Source organism: Pseudonaja textilis, chromosome 4 (genome assembly GCF_049901715.1).
Source record: "Pseudonaja textilis isolate UNSWEBS1 chromosome 4, rPseTex1.2, whole genome shotgun sequence".
Classification (NCBI taxonomy): domain Eukaryota; kingdom Metazoa; phylum Chordata; class Lepidosauria; order Squamata; family Elapidae; genus Pseudonaja; species Pseudonaja textilis.
In genome coordinates, this window is record NC_141993.1 from 56,080,482 (window position 1) to 56,105,936 (window position 25,455).

Here is a 25,455-nt window from a genome sequence, read left to right on the forward strand (position 1 = left end):
CCCTAGATATATTAGTATTTACTGCATTGCATAGATTCTGGTATTAATGATTTCCAGAAACATTATGGAATTCATGTGTAGTCTAGTTATTTAGTTTTCTACCTATTTTAAATGATGCTGTTTTAGTTATGCTAACTGCTTTATATATACACTATATTGTTTTTTAAATAATTGTGTTGTATGTCCAAATTAGTAGCATGTTTGATAGTTAGTCAAGAGTTATAGAGCTGCTAATAGCCAAACTGATAATCCAGATACTGCAATCTATTGGTTGCAATCTATTGCTTCAGACAAGTTTCACTTGAACAGAATATAGTATACAAATGATCCATCTGAGAGCTTTACTGTATCTGAGAGCTTTACTGTATCTTCTATTGTATACTGATTTCATTCTTTCACAATTATCTTTTTTTAAAAAAAAAATTTATTGCTTTTTAAAACAAACATAAACAAACAAAACATAAAAACATCAAGTCATCTTCTATATATATACATACAGTGTGCCGGTTGGTTTACAAATCATTTTGTAGTCTTCAATTACAATTACATTGCATATAATCTCATATTTTCAATCAAATATTAAATACATTAATATCATTATTAATCAACCATTTGACTATACTTTTATTCATTCATGTTTTACAAAATAATCATATTTTACTTAATTTGTTTTATGACAGTTCATATTATCATCCCAAATCTATCCTAGAATCATTTTGTAGATATAATAAGAAAAGAATACATCTTTCTATATTTATTATTTTCTAAGAATCTACATATTTCATTATCATGTTTTATTTTCTAACCATTGATAGAATAGATCCCAGATTTTATAAAATTGTTTATCATCTTGTTCTCTAATTTCAAATGTCAATCTACTCATTTCAGCACATTCCAATATTTTCTTAATGATTTCCTCCTGTGATGGTATTTTCTCATTTTTCCAGTTTTTAGCAAATACAATCCTAGCCGCTGTTAGTACATTTACAATCAGATATTTCAAGTCTTTACTATATATTCCAGGTAAAATTCCCAATAAAAATATCTCTGGTTTCAAATCTATGTTTTTTTGTCATTTTTTCCAACCATGTGTGGATTTTAGTCCAGTATTTTTTAGCGTCCGCACAAGTCCACCACATATGGTAATATGAGCTAGGTGTCTGATGACATTTCCAACATTTTTCAGATTTATTCTTGAACATTCTTGCTATTCTTGTCGGGGGAAAATGCCACCTGTAAAACATCGTATACAAATTTTCTTTATATGCTGTTGACATTGTCATTTTATAATTTATAATCAATCCCATATCCAAAATTGTTCCCCCAAGCAATCATAGTTTCTTTAACTTGTTCCTTTTCTAGTTTAATTTCTAATAAATATCCATACAATTTTTAATCACCTTTTCATCAGTACCTGTCAAAATCTTATCTAAGTTAGTCAGTTTATCATAGAAACCTTCTGTTTTAGAATCTTTATCATACCTTGAATGTATTTGCGCATATGAAAACCAATTCATCATTATACCTTGTTCCTCTAGTTTTTGTATAGATTTAAGTTCACCCTTTTCATTCAATATTTCACCATATCTAACTGTTTGTTCCTTTTTGTATATTATAGGATAAGAAAATGCTTCAATAGTCAATAGCCAGACTGGAATTTTCAAATAACATTGTCTTTTAATCTTCTCCCAGTTTAACCACAGAGACTCCTGTATATAATGTCTTCTAAAATACCCCTGCGTTTTAATTCCTTTATACCATAAAAAAGCATGCCACCCCAACAACAGATCATGTCCTTCTAATGTCAACAATCTAGTATTTCTTAATGTTATCCATTCCTTAACCCATATCAAATTTGTAGCTTGGTAATACAACTCCCAATTCGGCAAACCAAATCCTCCTCTTATTCTAGCATCTTGCAAAAGTTTTAACTTTATTCTCGCTTTCTTACCTTGCCATATATATTTCAACACAATTTTATTTAAATCTTCAAAGTAGTCTTTTCCGAGCCGAATTAGAATTGTCTGAAACAAATATAAAATTCTGGGTAATATATTCATCTTGATTGTTGATATTATCCCTATTAATGACAGTTGTAAATTTTCCCATTTCGCCAAATCTAGCGCTATCTGCTGTGTAAGTTTGATATAATTATTCTCTTTTAGTGTACTGCATCTTGCTGTCAAGTATATCCCCAAGTACTTGATCTTATTCGTAACCTGAATTTTCAATAGGTCTGCCAGTTCTTCCTTTTGTCTTGATAGCATATTCTTTGTCAAGATCTTTGTCTTATCTTTATTTATTTTCAAACCAGCCACCTTCCCATACGTCTCTATCTTTTCTGTCAATTTTGATGCTGTTTCTAGTGGGTCTTCTAAGATGAAAACCAGATCATCTGCAAATGCTTGCAACTTAAATTCTTCCTTTTTAATCTTCATTCCTTTTATATTCTTTTCACCTCTAATATTTCTATTTAGCACTTCCAAAGTTAACACAAACAACAGAGGTGATAGTGGGCACCCTTGTCTTGTTCTTTTTCTTATATCAATAGAGTCTGTCAGTTCTCCCTCTATCATTACCTTTGCTGTTTGCTTATGATATATAGCTTCTATTACATGGATAATTTTTTTTACCAAAGCCCATCTGCTCCAATTGTAGTAACATAAATTGCCAATTCACATTGTCAAAGGCCTTCTGTGCATCTAAAAATATCAAAGCCATTTGTTTTTCAGAATGTGCCTCACAGTATTCCAAAGTGTCCGATATTACTCTCATATTGTCTTTAATTTGTCTCTTTGGCAGAAATCCATTTTGATCAGCATGGATAAAATTATTTAAATATTTTTTAAGTCTTTCTGCCAATATTGAAGCAAAAAAATTATAATCTGCATTTAGCAGGGAAATAGGTCTATAATTCTTGATTTGTAATGGATCGGTCTCCTCTTTTGGAACAAGTGTGATATAAGCTTCTGACCATGATTTAGGTATCCTCTTCTTTAACAACTTCATTCATAACTTCTAGCAATGGAAGATTCAGTAATTCTTGTAATGTTTTGTAAAATTCTGCCGGAAGTCCATCTGGGCCTGGTGCCTTTCCATTATTTTGCTTCTTGAGTGCTTCAGTTAATTCCATCATCGTTATATTGCTTTCTAACATTGTTTCAATTCCTTTAGGTATCTGGGGTAAATTAGCATTCTGTAAATACTGATTAACTCTTTCCTCGTCAATATTCTCTTGTGTGTATAGTTTCCCATATTAGTCTCGAATGATTTCCTTCTTCTCTTTACTACCATAGCAAACTTGGCCTTGGTCATCTATTAATTGCAATATTTTCCTTGATTCTTTCTCCTTTCTCAATTTATATGCTAACCATCTACCTGGTTTATTTGCATCTTCAGAGTAGTTCTGTTTAGCACCTCTAATTTTCTGTGCTAATTCTTCTTTTTCTATTAGACCCATTTTATGTTTGGTTATATCCATTTTTAACTTAATGTCCTTTTTCTGTGGCATTTTCTGTAGCTCTTTTTCAAGTCCTTTTTCATCCTCTAATGCCTTAGAGGCTAATCTTTTCGTGGTATTTTTTTTCCTTGTATAGTCTATAAGTCTCTGGCATATGCCTTCATTGTATCCCATACATTCTGGATTGATGTATCTTCTTTTTTGTTTTCTCTATAGAAAAAAGCCAGTTCTTTCTCCATCCACTGAGTGAAGTCTTTTTCCTTTAAAATAGTATTATATAACGTCCATCTAGATCTTCTTCTTTGTCCTTTCCATTTAATTGTCATTGGATTGTGATCTGCCCAAGTACTTGTTTCAATATTTATTTCTTGAATATTAGTTAACAATTCTGTTGACATCCATATCATATCTATTCTGGACCATGATAAATGTCTATTTGAGTAGAAGGTGTATTGTTTAGTTTTAGCATTTTTTTCTCTCCATGTATCTTTTAAGTTTATTTCATCTACCATTTTAAAAAAAGATTTAGGGAGAGTCTTTCTGTTTTGCTTTGTTGTTTTCTGTGCTGTATAGTCCAGTTTATTGTCTACAATTCCATTAAAATCTCCCATCGTAACTATATTAGCATAGTCCAGTTCAATTATTTTCATATGTAATTTTTTATAAAATTCTTCTTGATTGCCATTCAGGGCATAGATTGCAATCAGGAATGTTTTCATATTATTGGTTGTCATTCAGGGAATAGATTGCAATCAGGAGTGTTTCCATTATTTCTACCATTAGTATTCTTCCGTCGTCATCAGTATAAATCAATTTCGCTGGGATGGTCTCTTTAATATATAAAACTCCTCTTTTCTTGCATTGTGTCAAGGAAGTAAATATTTTCCCTAATTTTGGCTGTATCAACAATTGTTCATATTATTTTTTAATATGTACTTCTTGTAGGCAGATTATATCAAATTTTAATTTCTCTAATTTATGGAAGGTTTTCCTTCTTTTAACAGCTGAATTAAGTCCATTTATATTAATTGTAATCAATTTTTTCTCTTCCATGGTTATATTTTGTAGTTAGGTTTGACAGCTCTTGTGGATCTTGGTTTACATTGTTCTTTGGCTTCCTCCTTTCCACCTACTGCACCTTCTTCTTTTTCAGTCATCTTTTGGCAGTCCTCTTGGAATTCAATTGGTGAAATTTCTTTTTCTACCTCTTCCTCTTTCCCTCTGAAAAAATCTGTGTAAAATGATTCAGCTTTCTCAATTGAGTCAATTCTATATCTCTGTTCTTGCCATGTGAACATTAAACCTTCTGGAATCAGCCATATATAATTCACCTCTTTTTTAAGTACAAATTTGGTCAAAAATCAATATTCTCTTCTCATCTCTCTCATTCTTCTGGATACGTTTCAAGACCACAATCTCCTTATCTTTGTATTTCAATGTTTTTTCTCTTGCCACTTGCAATATTTGTGTTTTAATGGCTTTCTTTGTAAATCTGATGTGAACTTCTCTTGGTAAGCTATTTCTCATTGCAAATCTTGTGAAGACTCGATAGACCTCATCTATTCCATCCATCATCTTCTCTTCAGTTATTTCCAAAGCTTCAGCCAATATTTCTATCATTATCTCAGCTAGATTTTGTCCTTTTTCTTCCTCTATGTTTTGGAATCTAAGATAAAATTCTGATCTGTCCATCTCCCATCTCAGCATACCACTTTTATCTTGTTCAACCACAGTTAATCTGTTATCGATGTCTCCAATCTTCTTGTCTCTTTGTTTATCTTCTTCTTCAATTTTTTGGAGTCTCTCATCATACTTCATCATCATCTATTGGATGTTCTCCATTTTTTCATCAGTTTTCCCTGTTCTTTGTTCAGTGTTCTCTATTCTCTTTTCAACATTCTCTGATCTTGTTTGAATATTTTGAATTCCTTGCATAATCATCTGCAGGGTCACTTTTTCTTGTTCTTGTTCTTGCCTTAACATTGTCTGTATTGAACGTTGTCCTCCAGGTGGTGGAGAGGAAGAAGTAGAAGTTGAGGAACCAGGAGCTATTAATTTCCTACTCATTTTGAGCAATTCAAAATCTTCAGGTTCTTCTAGACCTTAATCCAATTGTGAAACAACCAATTGCAGTTCCAAATAAAAATAGTAGGAAAAAAGAAGCCAAACAATAATAATAATAATTTTAAAAAAATTTCTTCAGGTTCTTGTATACCTTAATGCAATCAATTGATTAGATAACAGTAAAAATTCAAAAATGAAGGAAAAGACCATAAACACACACAAAAGAGAAAAAGTTGTAAAATCCTTAAAAAGGTGGAAAAGTGAAGAATAAAAAGCTAAAAAAAGAAAGGAAAAATTCTTCAGGTTCTTCAATACCTTAATCCAATTAAGAGGTCTCAAATATAAAAGGATGCATAATAGAAAGAAAAAAAAGAAGGCCAGAAAAGTAGCCCCCCCAAAAAAAAAAAAAAACCCAATATGGAAGGTAGATGGAAAGACAAAAATACCAGGAAGGGAGAGAGAGAAAAAGGCTACTCCCTTAAAAAGAAAAGGAAGGGAATCATTAATACTAAAGCTTTTCCTTTAAAATAAAAAGCAAGTGTAGAAATTTAACTTCCAAAGACAAGAAAAAAAACAAAGACAAGTTCCAAAGAGCCAAAAATCCAAATAGCTATTACAAAAAGTAAACTGATGAGGAGAGGTAGCGCAGCTTAGAAAAAATAAAAAGAGCCCACTGCACTTTGTTTAATTATCCAAGGCTCTTGTTATAACTCTCTTCTCCAGAGACTTATCAACTTTTCTTTTCCTATAAGCTTCAATACCAGACTCCAGATGTTGATAGAAACCCAGAAGAGCACCTGCAATAATACTCTCCCATGCTCTTCCCTCTATCTTATCGAACAGGCAATGTCCTTGAAAAGAAGTCTCAGTTCTTTCTCAGCTTTGTCTTGTCAAAAGAGAAATAGAATATTTCCAAGCCTCTAGTTGGCAGTGTTACAAAGTTTCTTTTGCTTTCATTTTCCCCCTCCTTTTCCAAGCAAAATATAATAAGAATTAATTAAAAAAAGAAAAAGATATTTTTAAAAAATGTCTAAAAGGGAGTCTCTAGCCTAAAATATTATAAAGTCAAAAAGTTCTACTGTCCGTAGAACAAGCTAAAATTATTTTCCCATCTATCCTTGCATAGACTGCATTGACCGTCAGCAAGTCTTCAATTTCTCCTATCTTGAAACTAGAAAGCTGAAGAACACTGTATATCAGCCTTATTTGTTAGCAGAACACAATAGGAAATTTCCCTGCTCTCCAATTTCTTAACTGAAGATGCCAGGACCAAACTTAAACATGTTTGCATTTGTGTCATATATTCTATTAGTTAGCTAAGGCATTTCCCCTAGACATTTTTCTGATCTTCTTCCTTAAGAATTTTCAAATTTGCATCCATTTTTATCATTAAAGTCGTAAGACTATAGAAGCTTTTTAAGAAACATCTCAAATCTTATCAAACATATTTCTTCTAAATTCCTTAGATGTCTCACTCTGAGGGGACCCTCCAGATTTATTTCCACTTTTGCAAAGAAAATCACATTGGTAACTCAATACAAGTTGATAAATATTTATTACAAATACATTCATAACCCAAAATAGATGCCAATAAAAGGGGAATATCTGTAGCTCAGGATTGAAATGAGGGGTCCTTGGTGCTCTCTGAGCTTGGTTGTTTTTTTGCAGACAATGAAATATCTCCAAGAAAACAACCAAGCTCAGAGAGCACCAAGGACTCCTAACAATGAGATACTTCTCACAAATGAAGATGATATTCATATCCCAGGATAATATTGCAGGATTCAATCTGGGCCAATCATCAGAGCCAGATTCTGAGCTTTCAAACTCGTTTTGGAGTCCATCTTCAGGGAACATCCCTCTAGCAGAGCGTGTGCTGTTCTGTGTGTGGTATTTATATGGTGCCTGTTTGTGGCTTTTTAGATGTTGATTGGGGTGTTGATGTCTGGTTATTAAGTCATTGGCTGTTGCTTGCTTGTGCTGCCCAGCCCTCACATTGATAAGTACTTGATAAGATGGTGGTAAATCAGCACTCCTGTTGACTAATGAGGGGCCTGTTTCCCAGGCTTCAATCACTTTCCTGGCTGTTTTTGTGCCCACTCACCCAAAAATCTTAGTAGTTGCAAATGTCATTGCATAAGTCATTGCAGTGTGAAGCTACCAATGAGATTGAGTTGCCTTATCTGACTGCTCTTGCAATCCGAAGGTTAACTTCACCCCTATCTGTCCTATATAGTCACAGGGGCAATCCATGCAGGGGATTCATTAGTTTATATTGAAAATATTTCCCACCTCCAAATGATCTTTACAATGCGTAGTTTGTCCTCATATGGTAGCCTCTGGGCAGTGTGCAATGCCCACTTGCAGGCCTCAGAAGTTGTGTTCTACAACTCCTGAAATGTTTTTAATGTATGGCAAAAACCATATGGTTGGTCTTGTACCTTGTTTCTTTCTTTCTCTTCCCATCATGTTGTGCAGACATCTTGTAATAAATAATTGTAGGTACCAGTGTGGGGTTCAAATTTTTTTACTACCGCTTCTGTGAGTGTGGCTTGGTGGGTGTGGCAGGGAGAGGATACTGTAAAATCTCCAGTCAGAGGTGGTGTTTGCTGGTTCTCCCAACTACTCAAAATTTCCACTACCAGTTCTCCAGAACTAGTCAGAACCTGCTGGATATCACCTCTAGTAGGTAATCATTCTGCTTACCTGACCGAGATTGGATCCATGAGATACTTCTAATTATGCAGCTTCCAAATTTTTAGAATATAGTCTTGATCAGCCAATAGAGAAAATTACAGATTAATAAAATATCTGCTTTGGCCTGACAACTAAACAATTTTGGCTTTCAATAAATATACATTGTGAAAGAAAATAATTGACTTGTAATCAGTTATAGTTACTCACGCCTGAATAAACTGTACACATAAAATAGTAAAGTAATCTTTCCTAACAGTGTCTTTGAAATTTAAGACATGGGTGGCAGTCAAGTACAAGTGTAACAAGTCAAGTATAGCAAGAGTAAGGGAAACCCTGCTCTATCTTATACTTCAATGTTTAATGAGGCTCCTGTACAAATATATAAGCTTGCCCTCCCCCTCCAATCACCCCTAAAATTATCCTAAACCGAACTGTGAACTTTTGTGCTTTCTTTGACAGAAGGAAATCAATTGTGTGATCAAATGTGCCTCTATAGCAGCAGAGGGGAAGTATTTTGCCAATTGTTTCCAAAAGAAAAGGTCTAGAAAATAAAGGATTGAACTCAATAGGATCTTACTGTCTTCTTTCTGACCATGGACCTAGCAAATAGAGATGCATGGACTTTCTGAACATTAGGGAAGCCGACTGACTGTTGGTTTCAAATTAAGACAATACCTTACTATCTAACATCCTCAAATTACAGGTGAATGCCAAAAGCAATGTGGAAGAATTAGTGGAAAACTTGCTCCGTGTAGCACATACTGACCTGGAGAAAGTTAGAGCCATTTGGATATGGATAAGCCACCACATAGGTAAGCAGTCTCTTTCTATGAAATGTGTGGGTAAGACTCATTGTTTGCCTTGTATTTATGCCTGCTATTGTGTTCTAACAGCCTATAATGGAAATATATGACTGAGGGGACCTACTATAGTCAAGATTCTCAACCCTGTTTTGCTCCTACCCCCTTTTGAGACCCATGTATTTCTGACTGTCTTGGGTTCTTTTTTAAACTACACCAAATATGATTGACCTATACTCCAAAGGTCTAAAGAGCACTGAAACCAGGACTGGTGGTTTTTTATATATATGTCTGTAAGTTTGGGGAACTGTTGTATTTTGGAAAAAAACCCAAGATATATAATTGAAATAAACAAATACCTGTGCTTCCTATTGCCTCTATTTTATCCTATATAGTAGGTTTTGACTTACAACCATTTGTTTTAGCGACTATTTGGAATTACAACAGCAAAAAAGTTTTTAAAAAGTGACTTATGACTGGTGATCACACTTACAACAACTTCAGTATCCCCATGGTCCTATGATCAGAATTCAGGCACTTAACAATTGGCATACATTTCCAATGGTTGCAGCATCCCTGTGATGACCCGAGGTGTGGCACAAAGGCAACAGTAAGATAATCAGTAGAAGTCTCTTCATTACCTCCAACTTTTCCCCCCGTGTCCTGGTTACCTTCTGGTTGGAGAAAAACTCTCCCAGGAACAGCCTTTGGCTGCAGAGAATCAAATCCAAAACAAGGTAAAAAACAAACAAACCTGTAAATATAAGTCCAATCAAGGCAAAATGAGGTAGTCTGGCAGGGCAGGAGCAAGAATTCCAGATGTGAAGGCAGAGCAATAACTCAACATGGTTGGGAGGATGCCAGGAACCCAGATAATCAAAGTCAACAAAAGATAAACTTACGTTTGCCCCCAGCAGCTGCTGCACTCACCATGCATCTCTTAATAATAACAGATAGTAACAGATAATCAGAGTTGGAAGGTCATCTAGTCCAATCCCCTGCCCAAGCAGGAGACCCTGCACCATTTCTGACAGATGGGAGGCCAATCTCTTCTTGAAAGCTTCAAATAATGGCACTTCCACAACTTCCGAGGGCAAGCTGTTCCATTGGTTGATTGTTCTCACTGTCAGAAAGTTTCTTCTTATTTCTAGGTTAAATCTCTCCTTGTTCAGTTTCCACCCATTATTCCTTATCTGGCCTTTGGGTGCTTTAGAAAATAGCATGACCTCTTCCTCTCTGTGCCAGCCCCTCAAATATTGGAACACTGCTATCATGTCTCCCCTGGTCCTTCTCTTCACTAGACCAGCCAAGCCCAGTTCCTGTAACCATTCTTCATATGTTTTAGTCTACAGTCCCCTAATCATTCTGGTTGCTCTTCTCTGTACTTTTTCTAGAGTCTCAAATATTGTTTATAATGTGGTGACCAAAACTGGATGCAGTACTCTAGGTGTGGTCTTACTAAGGCTTTATAGAGTGGTATTAGTACTTCCCTTGATCTTGATTGTATCCCTCTGTTAATGCAATTTAGGTCTGCATTAGCTTTTTTGGCTGCTGCTGCACACTGCTGGCTCATATTTAGCTGGTTTTCCACTAAGACTCCAAGATCCCTCTCACAGTTACTGCTATTGAGCCTGGTTTCACCCAGTCTATATGTGTACATTTGGTTTTTCTTGCCTAAGTGTAAGACTTTACTTTTCTCTACATTGAATTTCATTTTGTTAAATATGGCCTAGTCTTCTAGTCTGTCTCCATGTGGATGTTGAGCCTATCTTCTTGGGTGTTGGCGATTCCTACCAGCTTAGTATCATCTGAAAATTTGGTAAATTTCCCTTCTAATCCATCATTATGTTGTTAATGAAGATATTGAAGAGTACTGGGCCTAAGACGGAACCTTGTGGCACCCCACTGCTTACTTCCGTCTGTGTAGACTTAGACCCATTAAGGACTACTCATTGAATATGGTTTGTCAGCCAGTTGCGAATCTATCTGGTGGTGGTGCTACTTATCCCACTTTCTTCTAGCTTACCAAAAAGTACATTGTGGTCTACTTTGTTGAATGCCTTGCTGAAATCTAAGTATATTATGTCCACAGTATTTCTCTGGTCTACTAATTTAGTCACTATGTTGAAGAATGAAATAAGATTGGTTTGGCATGATCTGTTTTTAACAAACCCGTGCTGACTGCTAATTATTACTTTACTTGATTCTAGATGTTGGCAGGTCTGTTTTTTTATTATCCTTTCCAGTATCTTCCCGGGTGTTGATGTTAGGCTGATTGGTCTGTAGTTTCCTGTGTCTGTTTTTTTTTCCCCTTTTTTGAAGATGGGAACCACATCAGCTCTTTTCCAGTCCTCTGTAGTTCCCCAGTGTTCCATGATCTTTTAAACTCTATTCCCAGCTGTGGCTAATGAAAGGAATCAGGGCCCTTTCCTCCCCCATAAGCCATGAAATACACGTTGCTCTCTTCTCCGTTCCTCCCTGCGTACCCTAGGATGAAGAGGGGGTGGGCCTGGGTCTTCCTCTGAACTCCCTCTCCCTTGTTCTACCTCTTCTCTGCTCTGCCCAGTGAAACTTTGTCCTTCCCCAATTTCCTCCACAGCCAACAGAGCCACATTCCCACTCCCTGTCAGCTGTTCATCTTCCTCCTCGGAGTCAGACTGCGACAGGGGCATGACAATCCCAGCCTTACATGAGTGCCATTTTTGGCCTTCCCAGCCAACTTCCAACAAGCAAAGTCAATGGGGGAAGCCAGATTTGCTTGATGGCCATGTGATCCAATTAACAACTGTGACAAAAAGTTCATAAAATCAGGCGCAAGTTACTTAGCCATCACCTTGGTTAGTAACAGAAATTCTGGTCCCAATTGAGGTTTGCCATACTGTCATTGGGGAGAAGATTCAAATAGGAAGGAAGGCAAAACAGGTGCCTGCAATTTTTCTAAGCAGCCTGCTTTCCCAGAGGCTCCCTCATAGTTACTGTTGATATTTATTGTAAATGTATTCTAATTTTCAATTATTTATGCTGCTGAAATTAGCATACAGAGCAAGATGAGAGAAATGTGATGATTTGATCACATGCCTAGTAGAGTGGCCTTCTCAGAAACTTACTGTGGCCCCCTATAAATGTGGCATGATCCTAGAAGGGAGAGCTCATATGGCTATTGCAAACAACTGATCTAGAATAACTCCCTTCTGGGCAAAAATATAGCTAGTATCATTCACAGGAAATATCTATCTTAAGATACTTTTCCAAGAATTGCCTAACATCAGGAAACATATAAAATATTGCTTTTCTTGGATATTCCATCTTCCTTCTCTCAGCTGTTTTGCAAAACTGACAACTATTTTTTCCAGGAAAATATTTGGAATAATGAATTATGGAAAAATATGTGTAAAAAATCAGGAGAAATGTATACAAAAAGCATATGTGTAGACTAAGTTGAGCTGAAAACTTAAATAAAACTTATTTTACCAGAATTAAAGATATCATTCATTATTAGAGTAAGATTGAAAAAACTGGTTATCTTGTACATTTTAGCTTTTTATCCACTTGCTGTTTAAGGTACATATACATGATCTACCTTGGAACAAGTACTGGTAGGTAGTTCTAGAGTACAGAAACTTTTATAATTTCATATTGCTGGTTTTATGTATTACTTGTTCCATTGCTCCTGCAGAATACGATGTCGTAGGTTACTTCAATACAAAGAATGTGTCTTTAAATCCCCAGGATGTCTTGCAGAGTGGAAAGAGCATTTGTGCGGGATATGCTAGCCTCTTTGAAGAAATGTGCAGGTACATCAAGTTCTGAAATGTTTGGCCATATTCAGTTGCTTAATTACCTATGTATCTATTCCATCTCTATTTACATGTAGCAGGAATCTGAAATATCATCTTGAACAATGGTGGGATTCAAAAAAAATTAGTACCGGTTCTGTGGGCATGGCTTGGTGGGCGTAGTGTGGCTTGGTGGGTGTGGCAGAGGACGGACACTGTAAAATCTCCACTCCCACCCCACTCCAGGGAAAGTTATTGCAAAATCTCCATTCTTCCCACTCCTGGGGGAAGGTTACTACAAAATCCCATTCCCTCTAACCTGCTTTCCAACTCCATTCTCCTGTGCAGGGCAACCAAAGAAGACCCAGCTGATATGCTGGGGCTCAGGACGCAGAGAATAGGTGGGAGCAGGGCCAGTCAGAGGTGGCATTTGCTGGTTTTCCGAACTACTTAAAATTTGCACTACCGGTTCTTCAGAACTGGTTAGAACCTGCTGATTTTGAACCTATGTTGTTGAATGGCAAGAAGTCCTAAAAAAGTTAATTTTGCTTATCATTCTTTCCCAATATAATTTATTTTGCACCATCTGCTGAAACTCACATTGTATTAACATAACAGCAGATGTGAATATTTAGTTAGAAGAGGATAATTTAGTTAGAAGAGGCACCATGTTCTTCTCAATATTTGAAGGTCAAAATAAAGTCTGAAGGCTATGGAACAGGATTGCCTGCAAGAAAGAATTATGAATCTCCACCCACTCTCCATTTTATGTGTAAGGCAGAAGGGTAGAATTAGGGCATGCAAGTTAGTGTATTAAGGAAGAGACCATCTATCCATACATAGGAGTTTTCTAATAATTTTATTTTATAAAATCTAATTTCAAAGTTAGGCATAACTGGAAGTAACTTGAAGCTCTGTATTTCTATACTGTCATCAGATTTTTAATTCAATATTGAACAAGGCTTTCTTCCAACACAGTCTTTATTCATTAGAAATAAACATATAATTAATAATTGACATCAAAAGTCTGGAAATATATTTACAAAAATATCTCATCAAGGCAAAATATCTGGCATTAGGAAACAAATTATGAAATCTCATTTAAAAAAACATTTTGATCAACTGAGTTAATGAACTCTTGATAAAACCTGGAATTACCTGGAAGTTAAATAATTATTTAAAACAAAATGTGATTGAAGATGCATGTTGAGGTGTTAAAATTCTTACTATATTAAACTCTAACATTTACAGGCATGTTTGACTGTAGCAGTGTGTTAACTAAATAGAGCTATATTCATATTTTACCACAAACATTCATATGCAGCCAGATCAAGCAAAAACTCTCCATGTGTATGTGTGTGTGTGTATAATTTTTAATTAATATAATAACTTGTACATATATTTTTTTTATGATTGTAAGCTGCCCAATTACCTTGTTGGTAAGATGGACAGCCAATGAATGAATGAATGAATGAATGAATGAATGAGAAATAAATTCTTCAAAATCTCCAAAGCAGGGACATATTGTCCCAATAAATAAATGCAGAAAAACCATAAAAGACAATTATATATTTTCAACAGGTTGCATTTTCATGTCTACTTCTTACTCAGTATGAAATTTAGCAATGCATTAATAACCTTTTCATGAGAAATAAAATTGTGTGTTAAATAGAACTTTCCCCTTGAATTGAGGCAGAACTGGGTTCTGCCCTCATGATTTTATTTTAAAAAAGATGAAATGGAGCTGCTCAATTTTTTTTTCATACCCAACTTTAACAAATGGCACTTGAAACTTTATTCCTTCCGCATGTCAAAGTACTTGTAGTGTCACCCATCTCAAAAAAGGAAGGCATAAGGAGGAGAGCATTGCTTGATCCTGGATACTATGACATTTGTGAGGTCAGCAGAATTCTAACTGGGGTCATTGTAGAATGTCACCCATAATGACTACAGAGTACTGACAACAGTATCATGCTTAATTGTAACCATAGTCTATAATTGTAACTATAATTGATTATGGAGCAAATTCAGATAACACAAACAAATTTCTCTTCTTTTGGCCATTCATTATATAACAGTCAATGGAAAGCATTAACTTGTCCAATTTAGTAGAATTTAGGTGAAGAGTATTTAATGTCCAGACATGAGAATAATCTTTTCTCCCTAAGATTTTGATTATCTATTACATTTCCTGATGTTTAAAACTCTTACAGATTTTAGCTTAAATGCTGAATGAAGTCCAAGAACATTGACATTGTGATGGTAGGGTCTTTGCTGAAACAGCTGCTTGATTTGGCAGGCCTGCAAGACAACAGTTGGGAGACAAAGAACAGTCAGGGAGTATAATAAATTTCCTGAAGAATCTGAGCCCGAGCCCTAGAAAGCAATTTACTGCCTTGTTCCAGTAATTGGTAATGCAAAAAATAGCTGTGGAAAATACAGGTTTTACAAGACACCATCAACTTCTATTGTTGACGTAAATATTATAAATTTCCTTCTCTAGCTTATTATAATACTGGTTTGGTTTGGTTTGGTTTTTCAAAAAATGTTTAACTGCCTGTTTGCCATTTCAAACAGAAAATGCCCCAAATTCCAGAGCCTTGCCGACTCAGACAGCTGTCTAGATTGGCAATTCTACAATTTGCTACAGCAAAGTTAATTGACTAAGGGCAATGCTAACTGGCAAACAAACTACCAGCTTGGCAAAGGAAAGTGGCAATGGGCAAAAATGTTTGTATCTCAGCAGTTTAATCCTAAAGCAGTTGTGACTCTAGCAGTGACCCAAAAGACGAGATTATAGAAAAGAACCAGCCATACAGCCAACCAACCGAGTGACCATTTGCTTCTTTCATTGATTATACACACTTATCTTGTCTCCAGCTACATGGTTTATCACTGCCAATTGTCTCATTTATCCCCTTGCCTTGCTGAAATCTCTCCATCTCTCTTGCACTTTCCACAGGCCTTTGTAGTTTTGTTCTCTCTCTCTCTCTCTCTCTCTTTTTTTCTATTCTCAATTTCTTTTATTCAGCTGTAGTAACCGAAACTGTCTACAGTATTGAAGGGAAGGTCATGCATGCCATTTATGTAATATCATTGTAATTTGTAGCTTTTTCCAGGTTATTTTCTATTCCCCTTTGAAACACAGGCTAACTTCTTATTTGCTTTTAATCATCTCCATGCACTAAGCAGATGCTTTTACTGAACTGTCTGCAGTGATTGTATCTGTCCACAATCAATTCCAATTGTTTCTTTCAATCTATGTTGCTGCAGATTTAATTTCATCTACCATTCGCAAGCTACTGGCTTTGTTAAGAGCTGAGCGAACAATTCCCATCCCTTTACTGATGAATGTTTAACAGTAAAAAGACAAAAACTTAGGTTAGGTCAATTCTATACATTTCTTCACAATTCTTCCAGACTGTGTCATTCTTTGGCTTTCCACCTTGCTCCTCCATTAATCAATCTGTATTTCCTGGGAACAGAACATACACAATCCTGTGTGGGATTGTTGGAGATTTTTGTTCCCCTGTTGATTTAGGTGTGGGTTGTTTGTTTGTTTTGTCATCTATACACCTTTGGCTTTCTTCAAATCATTCTGCCTCTGCAGACTATGACAGGAACCAGCTTTGAATGGATAGATCAGATACATCAGAAACCTAGCAGCCATATTCTACTTCAGCTGTAGCATCCATAATACTTGCAAAGATAAGCTCCAGGGAAAGCACATTATAATGATCTAACTGGGATGTGGCATGTCAAAATGAATATATTGTATTTATTTAAAGATGTGAAGTGCATCTTTGCATGCTGCATTTGAATTCTTTCACAATGTAGAAAATTGTTACAATGGAAAAGGTTTATAAGATATTAGGCGATCAATATCAATCAGTAACTAGATCACTTTCCACCAGAGCCTTTAACAGATTATTGGACTTCTTTTTTTTTCTTAAAAACAAAACAAAAAAGAAACACAACTTGATGTCAACCATTAATTTTCACATATGCAAATCTTTAGGAGCAATTGAATGATGCATCACAAAATAGTGCCAAACTTATTAATACAGTAAACTATCTCCCTGCAGCAACATTCTACCTACCACACGAACAATATGCACGATTGTACCAATAATAATGCAAGAAAGGAACCATCTTCTCAGAATGTTGCATGGAAATTAACAATGATTGTAAAAGAATGACACTTTTCCAAGGTGCACATCTTTAGTTTCTGAGGACTCATTCTTATCTTTCCTCAGAATTGCAGGGATACACTGCATGAATATATCTGGTTATGCTAAAGGCCGTGGCTACAAAGCAGGACAGACCTTTAAAGGAGACTCCAACCATGCCTGGAATGCAGTTTACCTTGATGGAAAGTGGCATTTGGTAGACAGCACTTGGGGGAGCGGCTCTGTTGATGAATGTAACAACACATTTACCTTCAGGTGCATGTCTCTGGTTCTGGTATGCTGCTGGGGGTGAGGATGGGGTGAGGGCAGGGAGTAATTATGTACATTGCCAATAACATTATGACCCCTCTCTTCTTGTTCTAGATACAAGGAATTTTACTTCCTCACCCACCCTGCACTCTTTATTAATGATCATTTCCCAGACAACAGCAACTGGCAGCTACTCAAACCAACTGTGGCATTAAAACAGTTTGAAAAGAACATGAAGTACCACAGTAACTTTTACATGATGGGACTGCTGGTGGCCCATCCAGAAACACCTATTATTCAGACAGGTACAATCATACAGCTTCTTGCCCCATGCCAGTATTATTATTACATATAAGATTTCCAGCTTTTGGAAGAGAAAAATTACAGCAAAATTTAAAACTGAGGGTGATTTTAATTAATTTTAAAAGATTAGCTTGGTAGAACTAACCTATGGATCTCAAATTTCTACAGTCATACTCACTTTTGTACTTATGCCAAGTATAATTTATGCCAAGTTCAAAATGCCACTACATAATTAGTTGAAGGAGTCCCTAGAATTTTTTTGTATATTTCAATTTCAAAAGAAAACACAAAAAAGGTTAAGAATACAAATGACTTATTAGGTGCAGGTTAATAAGCCTGATATATAAACATAAATAAATATTAGTTCATAGGTTTAGTGATGTTTTCAGTTATCCCTTCAGTGTCAATTAACAGTTTAACTAGACCAGGAATGTCAGACCAGATCATATTGCAGACCATATCGTGACGTATCGGGTTTTTTTTTTCTTTTGCCCTTGCAGGGCCAGGGTGGGCATGGCCTGCAGAGGCCAGATCCAGCCCACAGCCACGTATTTCACATGCCTGAGCTAAACAAACATTTTCATTTTAAAATTATCCCATGTTGGATATCAATGAACCACTGGAGGCCTCAGGTTTGTAGCCTCCTTCAGAAACCTGCGGACTGTGGGATGTCTAGACAAAGATTCCACTTCCCCCAAGGATAGAACAAAGGACAAGGCTGCAACCTGCCTCCACAGAATATTAGGTGAAAGCCCTTTGTCCAGGCCCTCTTGGAGGAAGTCCAGCACCTGGGCAATCGAGGCCCCAGAAGGGACAATGTCATAATTACAACACCATGCTCTGAAAGCTTTCCAGGTTGCATTGTAGATGCGATTGGTGGAGGGTCTCCTGGAGGCATGAATAGTTCTTATTACGCTGGAGGAATAATTGTCCCGGATCAGAGATCCCCGCTCAATCTCCAGACGGCCAAGTGAAGCCACTGGGGCTCTGGATGCAAGATTGGCTCCTGGCTGAGCGACACTCTGTCCTCCATATCCCCCAAGGTCTGGAAATGGAAAGGTTTACTAAGTCTGCAAACCATGGGCTCCTGGGCCAATGAGGAGCTACAAGGATAGCTCTGCTCTTTCCACCAACAGTTTCTGGATGACCCTTGGGATCAGGGGCAGAGGAGGAAAAGCATACAGGAGCTCCCATGGCCAAGGGCTGCGTAAGGCGTTTATTCCCTCCACCCCTGGAACCGCAAACCTGGAATAGAATCTCGGGAGTTGTGTGTTGTTCTGGGAAGCAAAGAGATCCACTGCTGGGCATCCAAAGCGCTCCGACAGCTCCTGAAACAAATCAGGATGCAAACGCCACTCTGCATGGTCAATGGTGGCTCTGCTAAGCCAGTCAGCCAAGCCTGTAATGTGCTCAGCTCTGAGCGACACCTGGTGTCTCTCTGCCCATAAACCGAGCTGCCCTGCCTCCAGCATCAGAGGCCCTGAATGAGTCCCACCTTGGCAGTTAATGTGTGCCTTGGTTGACACATTGTCAGTCAAGATTAGGATGTCCTTACCTGAGACCACGTCCTCTAATTGTCTCCGAGCCAAATGGACCGCTCAAAGCTCTATCCAATTAATATTATGGTCCAAATCTGCCTGGGACTATTGTTCTTGGAGTACCCTGGATTGAATGTGGGCACCCCAGCCATGAAGACTGGCATCTGTGGTCAGCACTAACCTGTTCGGTTCCTTGAATAGGAGTCCCATAGAAAGCGCCTCAGATGACCACCATCTTAAAGACTTAAGGACCAATGGAGTTAATCTGACCTGTAAGAGGGAACAACTCCTACCTGTCTTCTAATAAGGTAGAAGGAACCATTGGAGTGACCTGGCATGCAGTCTAGCCCAGGGCACTATATTAAGGCATGATATCATTTTCCCCAGGAGCTTAGAAACATAGCCAGGGATACCCTAGGTTTAGATTTCACTTGTCCAATTAACTCCCTGATATTCCCCTGATGTTCTTGGGATAAGGGCACCTTGCAGGAATTAGTATCTATAACAGCTGCCAGATGGAGTAAGGTATTGGTGGGAGTGTAGTGGCTTTTGGCCTCATTGACAGAGAAGCCATGATCTTGGAGCACCTGAATGGTGATCTCTAAATCCTCTACAGCTCTAGATGGGGAAGATGACTGGACCAGTATGTCATTGAGATAACACTGGACCCTAACTGGTATAGCCCTAAGGTGGGCTGCCAACAGCTTAGTGAATGACCTGGGGGCTGAGGAAAGTCCAAAGGGCAAGGCCCTGTATTGGTAGTGCCTCCCATTGTAGCAGAACCTGAGGAATTGTCAATGAGCAGAGATAATAGGGACATGGAGATAGGGCTCCGTTAAATCAATTGAGGTAAGGAAGTCCCCCTCCCTAACTCCCTCCAGGATGTACTGGAATAAATGCATCTTGAACCACCTGTATTTCACCCAGCAGTTAAGGCGCTTCAAATCCAGAATTTCCTCCATCCCCCCGAGGCTTTTGGGATTACAAGCAATATGGAATAGAATCCCACGCCTTGTTGACCCTCAGGCATCGGCTGAATAGCCTGAATCTCCAGCAGGTGCTGAATAGCTGTTTCCATAAGGGTCCTTCTCTTTGCATTCCTAGAGATAGGGCAACAAATGAAAAACCTTGGGGGCCTAGAGAGGACTTCTATAGATAGTCCAGAGTGGACTGTCTCCAGGACCCAGGTGTCAGTGGTTACTCCCTCCCAACGCCTGGCAAACAAGGCCAGATGTGCCCCAATGGGAGGGTTGGTGTCCCTTTTTATCTGGGGCGTCGGGACGACTCCCAGCCCCTCAAAAGGGCTGCTTATTGTTAAAAGGACGATTTCTACCTGTGCTGTCCTGGGTTTGTTCCTGCCTGGAGGCGAAAGACCTCTGGGGTCTGGGGAATCCCCCTCCTGTTTCGGGAGTCCTATAATAGGAGTGTCTGGCATAGGGAGTTGGTCTATAATCACTTTTTCTGGACTTGGATGGCAAAACCTTCCCTTTGTCCTTGGAGTCCACTAGGACCTTGTCCAGAGCCTCTCCAAACAATTTATCCCCTTTAAATGGGGCCGTGGCCAATCTCCACTTGTGCCTCATATCAGCCTGCCATTGCTTTAGCCAGAGCAAGCAACAAGAGGTCACTGTTCCCCCTATTGCCCTGGACGCAAATCTGGTAGCACTCAGTGTGGCATCAGCTGAAAACTCTACTGCTGCCAAGTTTGTTCACATACAGGTGTGATCTGACATCGTCCAGTGGCATTCTCTCCTGTAGCTCCTGGGGCCAGATGAGAGAGGCCCTGTTGAAGAAAGATGCGGCTGTGGAAACTTTCACTGCCTATGCTGCTGACAGGTGTGTTCTTTGCCATTTTTGCTCAGTCTTCTTGTCCTCAGCCTTCAGTGAGTCCTCAGGCTCCCCAGAGATGTCTGTGTTGGCTTGCAGGACCGCAACTGGGGCATCGACATCAGGCACTTCCAGGCCCTTGGAAAGATCGCCTCCTACATTAAACAATTTCTTGTCTAGGGAGAAAGGGCTTGGACCGGACCCGAGGGACGACCACTGTTTTGGATGACTGTGGTGAACATCTTTGGCACAGGGATGACATCTGCTGTGACTGTTTTCTCAGAAAACAGTGGGTCATTGGGGTCTTCAGAGGGGTCTGCAGGCTCCTGCAATTCAGGGACTAAGCCTTGCCCTGTGGCCTTTTTGGCCTTAAAGAGGAGAGATCTAAAAATGGCAGGTTGGAACAAGCCAAGGATAGAGCCTTGGTCAGCCTTGTTGAGGCCCTCATCATCGGAATAGTATCTGGCCACCAGCTGGCCACTGTCAGATGTGATGGAGTGGGAGCTTACAGCCAGAATATACGCACCTGATTCTGTATGCAGGGAAAGATCATCATCATAATGAGACCTGTGTCTCCTCCTGCATCTGGATGAAGAAGCAGAAACCTCTGAGGGAGAACCTCTGGTCTGTCTCAAGACAGCTGACGCTCCTTGCCTCACTGCCTCATTTAACATAGCCTGCATATTAACCTGGAACTCAGATTCCTGTGCCCTAACTGGTCTGATCCCAACCGACATGGGAGTAAAGGTTGCTTCTGGAGCCATTCTGTGCCTCTGATCAGTAACTGTCAGTTGCTCTGTTGCTGGGCAGACAGAGAAGAAATGTCTGATCTCAGAAGCCTCAATAGATTCCTGCTCTTCAGCTCCCCCTATGGCCGCTTCTGCTACTGCAGTCCTGTCAGTTTGCAGTTGCCTCTCTCCTCTCGATAATAGCCGTTCCTCATTTGGGCGGGAAATTGTGCAGGGCGCCATTTCCTTATCATTTTGCTCTTCCCCTTGAGCCCACACTTTATCCAGGGCCTTGTCTCTGTGGCGCTCATCCCTCTCTTCTGCCTTGGAGTCCTTTTGAGCTCCTGCAGCCTTGTCCTTTGGCTTGGAGCTGTAAAATGAAGCCATCTGTTCTGGGGCTGCTGGGCTTAGAGAGAGTGATAGCTGTCGAGCCGCCCCCTCCCCTCTCCTGACATTGCGGCTAGCCTTTTGTGATTCTGCCATCTCTGACTCCAACGATCTTACTCTGGAGTCACCCCGATCACTCTGCAGCCTTCCACTTTCCTAAACCTACTCTCACTAAATGTACTCTTCACTGCAGGTCTTCTGCCCCTTTAAAGGCTACCACGGTTAATCTCAGCGTCTCCAACGGCCGAAACTGCTGGGAGCCTCCCAAGCCAAAGTGCAGGAAGGAGGTGACGATGGTATTCAAACTCCTCCCGCAACCAGAACCTTAGTACCTTGTAGATCAGCCCTCAGCCGATCCGAAGTCCAACGACCGGGGCAGAGCCCCAGCCATATTGTAGTCTGACAGCTGTCAAAGTGGTAGACTGGTTCCGGCTTGCAATAGAATTCAGGATTGGTGTTTTTATTCCTATTTTTCCAATCAATTTGAAAGGATTGTTAAATTTGCTAGGAAAAGAAATTAACACGTCGTCCAACAAGCTGACTGAGTCAATTTCTGGGGAGGTCCCTAGCAGCAGAGGGAGTATCATCAAAGTTTTGACAGACTCAGTCCAATCACAGGCAGAGACTGATCACCCAAGCCTGAATGCTATCTCCACCACAATGAAGAAAAGCCATATTTGCTTTTATCTTGCTTCAGAATGGTGAGCAGTTCTACTGTATTATGCTAGTAATAAAATAAAAACAAACCAGTCCCCAAACTGAAATCTCCCTAACTTCAATCCTGTTGCTGTTTTATTCTGAGTTTGGATATGACAGAGGTTTTGAACAATTTCTAGCCACAGTATTCAACTACAATATACTCCTTTTCATTGCCAAAGTGACTGACAGCAAAGCTGAGTTCAGATCACTCTCTACAAGCTTTTTGATTGATTTGCATTTCTCAATAATAAGACATATTCTAACCAACTTTCTTTATTTGCATGTTACAGTAAATGGAAAAGTCACAATAGTAGTGGAGGGCTCTTCTCCAATGCTGTTCATGACTGAACTGAAAAGGGCAAAAGAATACAGCCTGATGACTTTGAAGAAGAATGGGATGAAACTAGAACTATACCCACAGCAGATGGGGACTCATGAACTCCAAATCTTTGCCAAATCGCCTGAAGGAAGCTATGACTTCATCCTAGAATACATCATTGAGTGCAGTTCTATAGACACTAATGTTTGCTTCCCAAAGGAACTCAATCAACCAGTTGGGCCCAACTGGTTCACAAAGAAACAGGGGATCCTCAGACCTTCACAAAAAGATCCAGTTATTCATACTAATGATGGCTGTTGTAACCTCAGCTTCATCCTCGGTAAAGACTTGGACATTTTACCCTCATTGCGTTCAGACAGCATAAGCCCTAGTAAAGATGTAAGAACACGACATATCTTACAACAACGACAAGGAAATCAAATAAACTTTAAGATCCATCTTCCACATGCTGGGAATTTTGCTTTCTGCATTTTTGCTAAAAAAAAGTCAGATCCTGGTAACTATGACTATATCTTTAATTACCTTATATGTTGTCCAAACACTAAGGTCAAATGGCCAATGTTCCCCCTGATGTATAGTAACTGGGCAGAAGACTATGAATTAGTGGAACCTCTGTCTGCATTTCTACCAGCCAACTGCAACATTAAGTTCAAACTTAAACTTCACAGCATTGCCAAAGCATTTGTTAAATGTGAAAAAGAATGTCCCTTGTCTCTTAGTAAAGATGGCTACTGGGAGGGATCCTGTAGTACTTCTGGATGCAGAGAGATATATGTGATGGTGTTGGAGAATACAAACCACAACTACTCATATATTTTGAAATATGAAGTAGAATCACAGTAATAGGCCACTTGAACTTTTCCCATCTGCCCACATGCACAATATATGATCTAACTACAATCCATTTCACTCTGAATAATTTATTTTATGCTGTTGGATGACAATACTCATGCTACTATAGCAGCAGCAAAATAATTTAACTTGATCCACCCCCATCCCTTGAGACTTTTCACTGATGTTATATGATGCATGAGGTTTATACAAAATGTAACTTACTCATTAAAAACCAAGCAAAACCTTTCCATAAATAATTTCAACATTACAAAATTATGTAGGTACCCAGCATATAAAAAAGCAATTATACATATCTTCTCACCCTTCTTGCCATAATTTTGAGATGTGACCACTGATTCGGAAAGGATATGTTCAACATTTTCACATATAATAAAAGAGGGCTGTGGAATTGATGTTGGACCAAAAAAAGACATATTTTTACTGTCAATACAAAAGTGGCAAGACTTGGATGAAACATGAAGAAATATGCTTTTACAAGAGTATAATGTAAGCTTTCTTGTGTACTTCATTGTCTTACAAATATAAAATACTGAAAAGTTTTATACTAGACCTTAAATGCAATTAAATGCTCATTTTTACTCACCTAGTGAATGTTTTTAATAAGAATCTCTTATCTCTATGTAATTTAAATAAATAAAAAATTTACTTTGGGAAATGCTCCTTCCTGAACTACACGCTGAAGTACTTCAGGATAACATAAGACAAACTAGATCAGGAGTCCCCAGCCTGTGGGCCATGAGGGGACTGAAAATGGGCTATGGAAATGTATGTGTGCATTCTCAAGTGTACGAGCAGTGGCAGGCGTGCATGCACGCTGCTCATTTTAATGGAGCTGCGCACGCACAAGTGCGCTTTTCAGCCACTCACACAAACCATCCGTTCTCATCCTCCCCAGTCCGCAAAGCCTGAACAGCTGGGGAACTCTGAACTAGATTACTACATAACTAAATACAAAAAGTTATTACTGAAACTAGTGCTTTCTTTATATAGAAATTCTTTTTAATCTATGGTTTTGCTGAATCAAAAATAAATGAATGTTACAAATTATTCAATCCATTGTATTTTAAACTAGCCACATTTTGCAGATTTTTTTTTAAAAAAATAACTTCTCTAATGAAATATGGTGCGGAAGCTTATTTAAAATTATCCTGGAATGTTGCAAATTTGTATCATTAATTAATTTTTGATTATATGTTTCATATATAAGAGAACTGTATAGGTCCCTTGTCTCACCCAGAAAATATTAGCAATTTATTTTACAAATGCTACTTATCTTTCTCTGTTTTATCATAGTTGTGCAGAACTGTAGATTCACACAAAATCCTCTTGTCAAATAAATATTTTTCATTCTTTGCAACTTAAGCATCATTAACAGACATTAAAGTATTTAAAGAGACATATTTCAAGTGATGAAAGCCAGTAGACCCATTTGTAGTTCACGTTCTACAGATTCACAGGGAAAGGCCAGATAATCATTGCCATGGAAAAATATCATCATTTGTTTTCAAACCGGTTCTCACTAATTTAACAAGGATTTCCTGA

At 38.3% G+C, this 25,455-nt stretch overlaps 1 protein-coding gene across 2 annotated transcripts in view; it reads left to right on the forward strand.

Moving 5' to 3' along the window:
- Positions 1-24,491, forward strand: part of KY (kyphoscoliosis peptidase) — a 48,533-nt gene extending 24,042 nt beyond the window's left edge. For both annotated transcript variants that reach the window (XM_087933110.1, XM_087933111.1), the window contains exons 7-11: positions 8,925-9,033; positions 12,698-12,815; positions 17,054-17,242; positions 17,351-17,541; positions 23,009-24,491. In XM_087933110.1, the coding sequence (XP_087789236.1) occupies positions 8,925-9,033; positions 12,698-12,815; positions 17,054-17,242; positions 17,351-17,541; positions 23,009-23,901 (1,500 nt within the window). In that variant the 3' untranslated portion in view covers positions 23,902-24,491. The remainder of the gene's footprint in view (positions 1-8,924; positions 9,034-12,697; positions 12,816-17,053; positions 17,243-17,350; positions 17,542-23,008) is intronic.
- The last annotated feature ends 964 nt before the right edge of the window (positions 24,492-25,455 follow it).